The sequence below is a fragment of the Convolutriloba macropyga genome, chromosome 8, assembly GCF_964194025.1.
Source record: "Convolutriloba macropyga chromosome 8, txConMacr16.3, whole genome shotgun sequence".
Taxonomy (NCBI): Eukaryota; Metazoa; Xenacoelomorpha; order Acoela; family Convolutidae; genus Convolutriloba; species Convolutriloba macropyga.
Window position 1 is genome coordinate 51,636,484 of NC_134475.1, and position 13,040 is coordinate 51,649,523.

Genomic DNA, 13,040 nt, shown 5'->3' on the forward strand with positions numbered 1-13,040 from the left:
CTTTAGCAAGACTAGATCTCCTTTGTTAGGGTGCCATACCTCACTCGCGTATGATATAATGGGGACGCATAGCCTTTATACCCGTTTGGTTTGTTAATGACTGACGTTTTGTTTGATAAATTTCTGTTTAGGTACTAAATGTATCAAGGAGTTGAAAACTCGAGCTCCAATCGATGCGCTGCTGCCCAGGATTGTGAACTACTATATCCAGTTCACTGGCTGTCTAATGAATCAAAATTTATCAATAAAAGTCGCTTATCTTGATTTTCAGAATCCTCGATGAATTTCCAACAACCGGCATTTCAGGCAAATGAAGATCTGCCTCAAGTATATGTTGCCAGTGAAGCTGGAGGTAGTTCTGTTGGGAATTGTAGTGATATGGGCGGGGGGCATTTAAGTCATTTACCTCTATCATGTGGTTGGGCTGGTTGCTGCCAAGTCTTCGGGACAATTGAGCATCTAATCATTCACCTCACAGACGTTCATTTATTTGCGAGCCAGCATTGTGACCAACCACTGCATTGCTTTTGGAACGAGTGTAACAATTTTGATGCCGAGCACCATCATCACCTAACAGTTCATGTTCTGTATCATGCCTATCACACGCAATTAAAGGTGAGGGAAACTATAAAATGTGCTTTCCTATTACGGGCCCGCTACGTCCATGTGCTGTTTCTTAACCGCGGTTAAATCAATAGTGGGGAAGTATTATCCCTCTGCTTAATTTTACTTCTCAAAGAATTTCAATTACATGGACGCATCGAAAACAGGCGCATCGGTAGTTAAAAAGGCAGCCTTGAAAACACATTGCAGCCACGGACCGTCAGGTTTAGATGCAAACGATTGGAGACGAGTTTTCACTTGATTCAAAGTTTCAGCAAACATAGCGAAAAAGGTAGCCAAACTTGCTATTCGTCCGAAAGCCTTCAGACCGAGCGACGCCACGTAATAGAAATGGCTTCGGAAATCCTCGAACTGGCTCACAGCTCTACCGCTTAAACGTTTCGGATATACACTAACGAAGTCCGAATTTAGAGACGGGCTTTGTATTAGATATAACATTCAGGCCAATAATACGCCCATTAATTGTCCATGTGGTGAAAAGTTTACCCTATCACATGTTCTCCACTGTGCGAAGGGGGTATGCACACAGGAGACACAATGAGATCCGAGACACCTTTGCTAAAATCATGCATGACCTTTGCTATGATGTCGAAGTTGAGCCGACTCTTCAGTTGCTTCAAGGCGAGTCCTTTATCCACAAAACTACTAGCACTGATGAAAACGCGCGACTAAACATTAAAGCGAATGGCGGTAGAAGTTCAGCCGTCATTTCTTCGACGTGAAGATCTTTAACCCACTTGCCAAGTCATGCCCGAGAAACTCCGTAGAAGCGTACAAGTATCATGTGTCGTTGAGGTGCCTGAAGTATGAGCAACGAATACTTGCCTGAAGTATGAGCAACGAATACTTGCCTGAAGTATGAGCAACGAATACTTGCCTGAAGTATGAGCAACTAATACTTGACGTATGAAGTATGAGCAACTAATACTTGACGTCGAGAAGAGTAACTTCGTTCCGCTCGTGTTTTCCTGCATGGGGGCGCAGGACCGTCCGCAACGTGCATTATAAAACAACTGGCTCGCAAAATTGCTTAAAAGAAAGACGAATCATACTCCGACGCAACAACGTACATACGCACGAAAATAAGTTTTGCTCTTCTGTTCAACGCTATCATATCCCTCAGAGGGTGCGGTGGTTCCAACCGGCCGAGTGACATTGATTGTTCGTGCAGTGCCATAATGCGGGAGGAGAGACTAGATTCATAACAAGTTTGCTTATATAGAAATTCAATTCTTTTGACGCAGCTCTAAAAGAGGTATAGTGCCTTGTCTTTTAAATTATATACGATGCAGTGATGTCTCATAGTGGGGGATCACTACTCATCCATTGGATTGTCATACGCGGCTTAAGAGCAAACCCCCTCTGTTTTTTTTTAATTTCATTACATTGGGCCCTGTTGTTGCTTACGAACGGAAGAATAATTGTGGCAATATTCTGGATTTTTAGTCAGTCAACTGTTTGTGAAACAGGCAATGCCGCACACCACAAGTGCGGTTCTCTCAAATTTTGATTTACTTAATTTTGAAGAGCAAGGAAAATAGGGTTGGCCTGGTTAGGTATCTGAAAAAATCATTTGGCGTTGGAATAGTTTGCCATTAATTGATAGTATAAACGATGGATGACTAATATGCAATTGCAATAATTGATATAAACTAAACAATGCCAATAACTAAGGAAATTTTAAAGAAAGCTTTGAAGGTAGCTCATTAGATAGATAGTAAATAATGGCAGTAGCAATTGATTTTTGGACAAATTCCATGAGTTGGCATAAAGTTAATTTCGATTGACTAATTTTCGATTGGAATATTTGATTTTAACTAAACAACTGGAGTTTCTTCAAATTCTTCAAATGAAGAGTTTGAACGAAGTTTGCTGCAATTAGTATAAACGTGTGTCTTTTTTATGCAAAGTTTTTTAGTGACCTTTCTGCTTTTAAGCTAGAGAATTCTTCCTCTTGTGTCTTACTAACTCAAAAACGATCGTAAACCAAAGAAAATCGAGAGTTGGCATGGGAGTTAAGGTAACTGACGCAACTGGGAGGTTGCGGGTTCGAATCCTTCCCTCGAAGGAAATTTTTGAACCCGTAAAAGTACGCCCGTCTGAATTAGGAGGCCCACTACCTGTTGTTCGAGATCACTACTTCCGACGCCTGTTTGTTTGTTTTAAGCTCATTGATAGCACCAGTCAAGAGAAACAAGATGAAAAGAAAAGCATAAGGCTGTTGACTTGCTGGGCAGGTTTATAATTTACTCTTGAAGTTTTTAATCCCAATGTGTAGTTTGTTATTTGATCACACTAGTCTGTTGGTCTTTTTAATGCGCTTTTTTGGTTTTACGAGTTCTTGTAATTTTTTTGTCTCGAGACGCGTATAGATTGTTAAAGACCGATAGTATTAAAACTCTAAATAGTTGCCCAAATGCCTTCACTATTCTTTCACAAAAACTGTTGGCGAGACTGCATAAACGTCAATTTACGGTGGAAGAAGGGTTTTTAGGTGGTTTGGATGGTCCCCCTTTTCTGTCCCCTACAGTTTTTAACCTCCCTAATTTTCTACCTACCTCCCTCATCTAGTAAAAGTAAGCTCCCTTAGCGTAAGGTAGCGACTACTAACACCTGGTCAGTAATTTGAAAGCAACTCTTCCGATATTTGTCTTCTATTCTTTGCGTGTTCAAGTGTCACCGTTTTTTGCATAATTAATGGCTCTCAAACAAAATTTGATGCAGTTTTGTTGTTTGGCTTTGTCGATAAGATTTTTTTTTTGGCCTCTGACATCTTGAACTCCACTGCTGATCCCAATTGCGCTTATTCCGAGTTTAGAGCAGTTGAACTCAACTCTAAGCTATTTACGAAACGTCACATAATTTTTTATCAAATTTGTCTTCGTAGTTTTCTGCAATTAGCTCCTTTATCGTTATTGCGCCGGCTAAACTGAACAATGAACCTTATATTACCCATCTTATCTATATTACCAACCAAGTGTTCAAAATTTAATTTGTTGTTTCTTTGGTGCCAAACGAAGTTGTTAATTATACAAGGAGGCTCGTTAATGTGCGTTGGCACATGGTGTTCCGACCCGAGCTCATCTACATTTTTGACTTAATTGTCAACCAAATGAAGAGATAACAAAAATAGATGTTTGAGTTTAAAACAATCGTTACACAACCTATCTGCTAATTGAATTACATAATGTCATGCCTCAGTACAGTGCCAACGAGATCTGACATTAAAGAGACTACGAGAGAAAAAAACAAACAACAAAACTAGCAAAAACAAAAATTTCAAGGCAGAAACTGAATATCTAAATTTAAATGCACATAGTAACAACGTCAAAATGCAGTCAGATAAAACCTTAACTACTCAAATTTACTTTTTCCTATTTTCCTAATTATACAGCAGATGGAAAGTTTTCTTAATGAGGCTAGCTAGGTAACATGTCGACAAAGAACGAACAATGAGGCGAAATTCAAAAATTAATCAACATTTTTTAAACGAAGAAATTTCAAAGGTCTTAAAAATCATTAGCTTTTAACTAAATAATCCTTTTTAAATAAAAAACAAAAAGGACCTGTCTTTGATTAGACTAGGCAATAGAAATGAATTAAAGAAAATCTCAAAAAAATTACAACTGATTTGCGAAAACAAACTATTGTTACCATTAAAATCATTAGCTATTATCTGAATATTATGTATTTTTAATTCAATTGTTATTTCTACTAACTCAGCTGAAGGATTTATACTGAGAGATAAAAAGGTTTACTTTGGCCACATTTGAAAACCCTTGGGATCTGTTATTACGCGATTGTTCTGAAAGAATAGAAAAAGAAACACAAAAATTGACCACTCAAAAAACATTTATAAAAACGTATATTGTCCTACAAACAAAACATCAGTGACAAAATATCGGCAGATATGTTATTTTTCTAAATAAAAGAAATTGGTTTGGACCTCTCTTTGATGAAATTAAGTTACAATTTGACGAAGAGAACAACAAAAACTGAAAAGTTTGAAAATTATTTGAAAATGTTTATTATAAGCTGTTCGGCAGATATGTTATTTTTCTAAATAAAAGAAATTGGTTTGGACCTCTCTTTGATGAAATTAAGTTACAATTTGACGAAGAGAACAACAAAAACTGAAAAGTTTGAAAATTATTTGAAAATGTTTATTATAAGCTGTTCGCTATAAACTGACTGCTTCCGGCAACATCATTCCTTCAATCCTCAATTACAAGCTTATAAGACCTGTCAGCATTTTACAGCTACCTAAAGAACAAAATCAGGCAAAAAAGCCAAATTCAAGAAAAAAATTGAGCTAGAAAATTGTCGAAGACATTAAAAAATGAACTTTTCACTAAAAACTTTTTTTTCAGTTAATTTTTCTTCAGCAATGGGATTCCTGTTTTTTTAATCAAAATAACTTCAAAAAATTAGCGAATTTGATCAAATACATTAGAACCACGAAAACAACAACAAAGATAGGCAAAACCAAAAATTCAATAGAAAAGTGCCAGAAGAAAGTGTCGAAGCAATTTAAATTATAAGCTATTCACTGAAAACTTTATCGATGATCCGTTGAACTTCTTCCCTAAATTAATGGAAATTATCAGTAATAGGATAATGTGATAAGATTTTAAAAGGATCCAAAAATAAGAAAAAATAGCTGAAAATTTAAAAAAATGTATTTGAAAATTCGTGGCATTGAAGTAATAGGTAGGAGGTAAAACCGCTAACCAGATTAGTTGTGGGTGCATAAGAAAGGAAAAGGATGCTGTCAGCACTCATACAGACTAACAGTTCGCAGAAAAAAGTTAAGGATTGGTTAATGTTCAAAAAGAACTTTCGAAAAATTATTTTTAAATTCTTAACAGCCATTAAACTCAAAAGCTTTCAACGGAGGTCAATAACTACGCTCAGATATAACAGGATGGGAGGGAAAAAATGTTTGTCATACTCATGCATAGATAATGAATAAGACGTCACAATAAGTCTTATGACTATGAAAAAAACCGACAAAAACAGGCAAAACCCAAAATTCAGTAGAAAAGTGCGAGAAGAAAGTGTCGAAGCCAATTAAACTATTAGCTTTTTTCTGAAAACTTTAGCTGTGATCCACTGAACGTCTGCTATAAGCCAATAGAATTAGAATAATTTTTGGATAAGGTGTATACAGTTTGGAGAATGTGATAAGAGTTCAAAAGTAACCAATAATACAAAATTATCAAAAAATTTTAAGAAATTTTTGAAATCTTGTGTCATTGAAGTCATATAACCAATAGCTAGAAGATAAAACCGCTAACCATATTAATTTTAGTTGCAGGAGAAAGCAAGTGGGTTCTTTCAATACTGAGATTGAGCAGCAGTTCACGAAATAAGTTTAAGGTTTCAAATTTAAGTTTAAGATTTATGTTTAAATTTTTTTTGAAAAATTGTCTTTAAATTTTAACAGGCATTAAATTCAATAGCTTTCAACGGCAGTCAATAAATATGCTCAAATATGCCCCGATTGTAGTTCAGGGATGTTTTTCATGCATAGGTAATCAATGAGACATCACAATAAGTCTTTTGACTATGAAAACGACAAAAACAGGCAAAAATCAAGAATTCAGTAGAAAAGTGCGAGAAAATGTTGAAGCCATTTAAACCATAAGTTTTTCTCTGAAAACTTTATCTGTGATCCGCTGAAAGTCTTCTTTAAGCCAATGGGAGCTATTGATATTAGGATAATGTGATAAGATTTCAAGAAAACCCAATAATACGAAAGTATCCAAAAATTTTTTTAAAAACAATTTGAAATCTTGTGGCATTGAAGTCATATAACCAATAGTTAGAAGATAAAACAGCTAGCCAGATTAAATTTGGTTGCAGTAGGAAGGAAGAGAGTGCTGTCATTACTGAGAATGACTTACACTTCACGATAATAAGTTTACGATTGGTTAAGTTTCAAAAAAAATTATCGAAAAATTATTTTTAAGTCTTAGCAGCCATTAGCTGTCCACTCAAAGCACTAGATATGTTCACCTAATGCTCATTACGGAAAATATTGCACTGTTAGTCTTTGAGTTCATGCCTTTGGACTCCAAAAATTAGTAAAACCTCAAAAAGAAATTCAAAACTTTATTTAAAATTACGAAAACTCAAGAGTCGAAACCAAAAAAACGAGCAATTCCTTGAAAACGTTTTTTGTTCATTGGGCTTCATTTGACTGTAAAAGAGGTTTATCTTTATCGGAACTTCGATATGAAAAGTGAGTTGTCTCTAGGTGACTTAAAAAGCAAAAGAAAAAGTAGGAAATTTTTATAAGAAAAAGAGCTCTCAAATAGAATTCGATTTTTTTATAGTGAACTTCCCTATAAGACCAGAACTAGTCTTTTTATTGCCTTCAGTCTATTAGGAACACACAATTGGTTCGTTTTTTGGGGTGAAATTTAATTTTGAAATACTATTTTTTTTTACAAAATATCTTAATTTGAAGTGAACAAAGATCCCGTGTTCACACAAAACTTCAATCCTCGATAACTCCTCGAAAAAAACGAAATTAAAAAAAAAACTTTTGAATTTTGAATTCTACGCTGGACCAGCTTTTTAATGATACCACTCACATATCTCTGTGATGAATATGTCGATCGAAATTGTCTGAACAAAAAAAACCCATTTGAGTATATAGTTCCTCCCCCCATAAGTGGGGTCGGAACGATTAGTCCTCTTGTCTTTTTGTGACTCGAAGAGGATTATTGGCAATCTACAGGTGCTCGTGAGCTGTAGCAGGTTTGTTCATGACTTGAATTTTGTTGCTGTTGTTGTAGCTGTCGCACGGAGATGCAATTCGCGGGAAATTTTGGTGGGATATTGGCGCCTATTGCCGGCCAGTTTTAACTGGTTCCTTAGTTGCATTTGGTATAATAATAATAGATATAATAGTAGTGGCACAGGAGGTTTGTTTTTCTTATCAGGCGTTGACTTCTGTTTTAGAACGTCGACTTCCCTTTTCGAACAATGGATTTTAACATTAGCCTGATTTCTAATGTACGGTAATTAGGAACTGCCGGTAATATTGAAGGTCGAAAGGTAGTTTTGAAGTTCTCTTCCCAAAACTTCTCTCCTCCCTATTCAAATCCCCCCGCAACTATCTACCTACCTACCCCCATCTACCTAATTAAACTCCACCAGCCCCCTGCCCTCACCCACCTACCCCAAAAAAATGGTTATTCCCCACCCACCTATGCCCCGTTCCCCCGCAATCACGCCCCCACCAATCCACCAAGTGGCTGTGCAGCTCTCTTAGAGCCTTACTTGTGAGTAATTATGCGATTTACCGAACTTGCGAACCAGAATTTAGTCGTTGGCGATATCGACAGTTTAATTTATTTTCAGGTTTCAATTTATTGGGAAGCAAATTGAATCATGACACAAATGTTCAAGGAAAATGCTATTGATTCAAGCTAAGCTCAGCATAGGAGTTCTGCTGGTTTAAAGTTCTAGAAATTAATAGCAGCTGGAACCATAATGTATGAAGAATTTTATAATCATAGTATAAATGATTGGACTTTGAGTTTTGTCCGAAATTAGATTTTGGATCTATTCCTTTTATTTAGTTTTTGTTACACTTTGCGATTTTTGCTATCTTGAAATGTAGCAACTTCGTGTATCGTATTTCAGGCGTTAGCATCCGCTGCAATTGAGAAATCTCAAATATCCAAATGTCAGCTAATCGCCTTTTCGTCATGCTTGCCGGATCTGCCTCCGGAAGGCTTCACTTGTCTACTCAATCACGGCACATGTCTGGAGACATTCACTAGCTTCCACAGCTATCTAGTGCACGTGAGAAGCCATATTTACAGTCCAGTTTTGACTGAGAGACGATGTACTTGGATGGGTTGTGAAAGGAGCACTCTATTCAAAGTAAGTTCCCGAAGAAATTGGGAAATCTGTCCGCTTTTTACGTAAAAATCTTACTTGCAAGATCGTGTCTCGTGCAGTAAATGTCTTTTATTGAATCAAAATGTATCCTATTCGTGGTTTTCTGTTGCTAATGATAGTTCTCCTGATGGTTTTACTCTAACGCATATTCAATTTCCACAAATTACTAATTATTGCTAACTGTGACGAATTTAACTTCTCATTTATAGTTACTCGTAGTTAGCATTTCCATATATTTATGAGCGCCAAAAAGCGAACAATGATTACATTACGTCGGTAGCATTTAGTAATGGGTCCCGATAGAAACGGAAGAGTTTTTAAAGTAAAAAGGAGGCTCAATAATGTGCGTTTGCACATCAGGTTCCGATCCCGCATATCCACAAGTTTAGCTTATTTGTCGACCAAATGTGCAAGAGATAGAAAACTTTCAAAAATTCTAATATAATGATCAACAATAATTGGTTTATCAAGAAAAAAAGTTGACTCTAACTCAAATCAACGATTAAAGTAAATAATGCCGCGTTAGCGGGCCAAAGAGACTTGTCATTATTAAGACTACGAGACAAGACAAACAAAAAATCAAATAACAACAGCAAGCATTTATAACCAAAGCTCAATGTAACTCTTGAAGAGAAAACAACAATAACAATGACAAAAAATGAAACCTAAAGTTTCTCATAAAACCTAAATTAAACAGACTAGCTTGTTTTTCGGTAGAGAAAACTTGTGAACAGTCTGTGATGACACTCGGTAACAAGCAGACAAAAAAAGAACAAAAAGGACGAAGTTATAAAAAAACGTTTGTCTTCTCGAAAACAAATAATTCAATGAAATCCATTAGATATCAATTCAAAACTTTAAATAGATATATATTCTTTCGTACTATAAAAAAGACATTGAGACCTGTCAGTTTCTGGAATATGTCGCACGTCTACATATAAAAACGACAAATTCAGACGAAAAACAAAAATTCCGTTAATTTTTGCAATAAAACGGCGTCGAAGCCTTTAAAAACACAATTGAATCAGTACAAATTAAGATATAGTCAACTGCGTGTTCTTTGAAACACAATAGTGAGATATGTGATCACTGACTAATGAGACTGGATAACAAGTTTTGAAAAAAAGAACAAAAAGGAAGAAGTTTAAAAATACATTTATCTTACTAGTTTTTCAAAAACTATGAATTTCAAAGGCATCAAACAATTAGATAGCCACTGCAATTACTGAGTAATATTGTTTATTTCTCGAAAACGGCATTGGGATATGCCATTAATCAGAATATGTCAAATCTACAAAAAGAACGAAAAATAGACAAAAAGCAAAATCTAAATAATTATTTTGCAAAAAACTTGTATTGAAGGCTTATAACAATATACATTGAACTGAAAACCATAGTTTTGTTCAATTGTGCCTTTCTTATTCGAAATTGCTTTTTGTAGATAAGGAGACTGATAACATGTAGACAAAAAAAGCCAAATTCAAATTTGAAAAATACATCTTTATATATCTTCCAAAATTGATTCCAAAATCATGAAAATAATTCTTCCAGAACATGTTGCTGTGACCTGCTATTATGCAGTGTTTCTCATTCGACTCCGCAAAGAACTACAAACAAATACGAAAATCACAAAACAATTTATTCTTTTTCAAAAAAACCGGAATCGAGGTCGTTAAAACAATAAGCGATGCACCAAAAACTTCCAAATGTTCCACTATGCCTTTCTTTCTCACCACTATTTTTGTTAACAGACTGTACTTATTGAGAGCAGGGGACAAGCAGGCAGAAAAAGCAAAAAGTGAAAAAAACATCTATTTTTTTTAAAACATTTGATTCGAAATCGTGAAAAACTTTAGCAATTAACCATAATCAGTAAAGTTTCCTCTGTTCATCCATAGCGAGACGCTAAGACCTGCAGTTATCTGGAAAAATTCAGACGAATACAAAAAGAACGACAAATAACGACCAAAAACCGAAAAAATCCAGTAAATTCCTTTGGAGGACAGAGTCGAAGCAGTTGAAACAATGATCTGTTCGCCGAAAAACTGATGTTCAAATGTGCCTTCCCTTATGCTCTTAATATGAACTGCCAATAATGTTGCAAGGGGGTAAAAAGCAACTGAATGATTAGAAATGTACAAAAATTGTAAATTTTGTACGAACACTTGTAGTATCAAAGCAGAAAAATGATTACTTAAAATATTAAATCGCAGTAAGTCTTAAACTTTAATCAAAGAGGAAACCGATGTGACCTGACTTTAAGCTAGAAGATTACCAAAAAAGAGAAGAAAATCGCAAAGCTCAAGAACCCATTGTTCATTTTAAAAACCTGGATTTTTAAGTCAAAACGACCATAAGCTTTCGACAAAAAAGCGTAATAGGTTTCCTTCAAACTCCCTGGGAAGGAAACCATTTGGACCTGTTGTTAGAAAGTTTTCATATTTGATGTTTTTCTGTAATTTATGTAAAAAATGGGAAAATGCGAACATCTTTTAAAAAAAACATCGACTGACTACAATCGGTTTTCTTTTGACTTCGACTCAAGCATTAGACCAAAACTAGCTAGGCTATTGCCGTTCGTCTTTTGGGAACACGTTTTTGTTCCAAATATTATTGATTTGGTTTATTTGACAAAAAGTTCAATATATCAGACATAATTGATACATTTTGGCTTAATTAATGAGTTTTTTTAGCGAATAACCGGCGAACCTGTAATTCAAGTGCACTCTCAAAGAAGCCACAATTAAAACTTGCTTGTTTCTGAGTCACCAAATTTAGGTTCAGAAATTAATGCTCTGTAGTTAAACAAGTTTGACTATCAAAGCCTGTTTCGTGCCATTTTGACGAAAAAAAGGCTGAAATTTGACAAATTTAGCAAAAACTTTAATTAAAAAATTGAACCAAGCGGTTGGAAAATTTTCTTGTTTTTAGAGGTAAGGCAAACAACACTATCCTTACCAATTCTAACTTATTTTTTAAAGCAAAATTGGCAAAAAAATTGCATGAAAATACGGAAAATGTGAACAGAAACAACGAAAATCAGTCGAATGTTCGCAAATTTTTAAACCTCGATAGCTGTATGAAAAAAAGAAAATTCAGGAAACTTTTTAATTTTTTTTACTAAATTCAGTGAACTTGCCATTAACAATTTTTACAAACTTTATCAAAATTGACGAAATTTTTTGTCAAAAAAAGTGAAAATGTGAACAAGCAACGGATTTCGGTCTACTGTTCACAAATTTTTAAACTTATAACTCTTTAAAAACGAAAATCAGAAAAAATTTTTCAATTCCACCCGTTTGAGTATATAGTTCCTCTCCCACTAAAGTGGGTCGGAACAATAAACATTTTGAATGGATTTAAGATGTAGTTCAATGTTTCTGATACAACATAGACTTGATTTTGTTTAGACCAAATTCTACCTCAACAATCACATGCGAACTCATACTGGAGCCAAATTGTTTGCATGTCCTCAATGTGGAGCACAGTTTGCTAATGTTGAGAAACTTAAAGGTCACTGTGCTAGACAAGTTCTTGAAGACAGTGCCAAGACTTTCAAATGCTCCTATTGCAATATCTCATTTGCATCATGTGCTTTGTTAAAGGAGCATTTGAGAACTCACGTCAAGTTGTTCCAGTGTTCAAAATGCTCTCTCCCTTTTGCCAAAAAGTCGGCGCTGAGAAACCACTGGAAGTTCAAACATAGCGATGAGCGAATGTTCCCCTGTCCTATGGAGTTATGCTACTATTCTGCAAAAACAAGAAACGACTTACTAAAGCACCTTAAAAGTCATGAACATAAAGAGAAACTATCATGTGAGTTCTGTGACAAGAAGTTCAAAACTGAATACGGTCTGCAATGTCATAACCAATCAGAACACAACTACAGGGCCAAGCCTGAATATGTTTGTCATTTATGTCCCGCAGGAACTTCCTTTAACCGAGGAATCTACCTGAGTTTGCACCTGATTAAGAAGCATCAAGTTGAAAGACCATCAGGCCAGAAATTCAGCTATATCAAAGCCGATGATGGAAAATTTTACCTCGCGCGCGATGAGTTCCACGAGTTAGACCCGGATTTGGTTTCTGGAAGTCTTTCAACTGATTTTGTAGACAGTAGTAGTAATTATGAACCGGTAAATTTGACTATTCCACAACCTGTTCTGAACTCTATTCCTGAAGAATCAATTCAAAATTCTGATTTTTTGGGAAATTTTATGACGTCAACCCCCAATGAACGCTTTATTGATGTCGCAGTATTTTGATTTTAGTTCTGTACAATTATTACATTGCCATGCGTTTGTATAGTAGTATTTCTGATTTCAATTTTAGTATTGTATTTATTGTGCAGTGTTTCGGCTGTCTTCTATTTTTCTGTTTTGCATACTACTAAATTCAATTTCCATTGTGCCTGTATATCGGGTAACTCGATCTTTTTTCTCGTTCCTTTTGAAGTTCATAAATGTAATATCGAAGAGCCCTGAAATGAAGTTGCGAAA

General features: G+C 35.3%; 2 protein-coding genes across 4 annotated transcripts in view; both read left to right on the plus strand.

The window, feature by feature from the left end:
* The window catches only part of LOC142344811 (uncharacterized), a 340,173-nt gene that overhangs the window by 306,461 nt on the left and 20,672 nt on the right, over positions 1 to 13,040 (plus strand). The gene's annotated exons all lie outside the window — the stretch shown is intronic.
* On the plus strand, positions 276 to 12,984 carry LOC142344813 (histone H4 transcription factor-like). The gene is made up of 3 exons (XM_075396788.1): positions 276 to 615; positions 8,281 to 8,523; positions 11,952 to 12,984. The coding sequence occupies exons 1-3, from the start codon at positions 280 to 282 to the stop codon at positions 12,804 to 12,806; spliced, it is 1,434 nt and encodes a 477-aa protein (XP_075252903.1). The 5' UTR covers positions 276 to 279; the 3' UTR covers positions 12,807 to 12,984.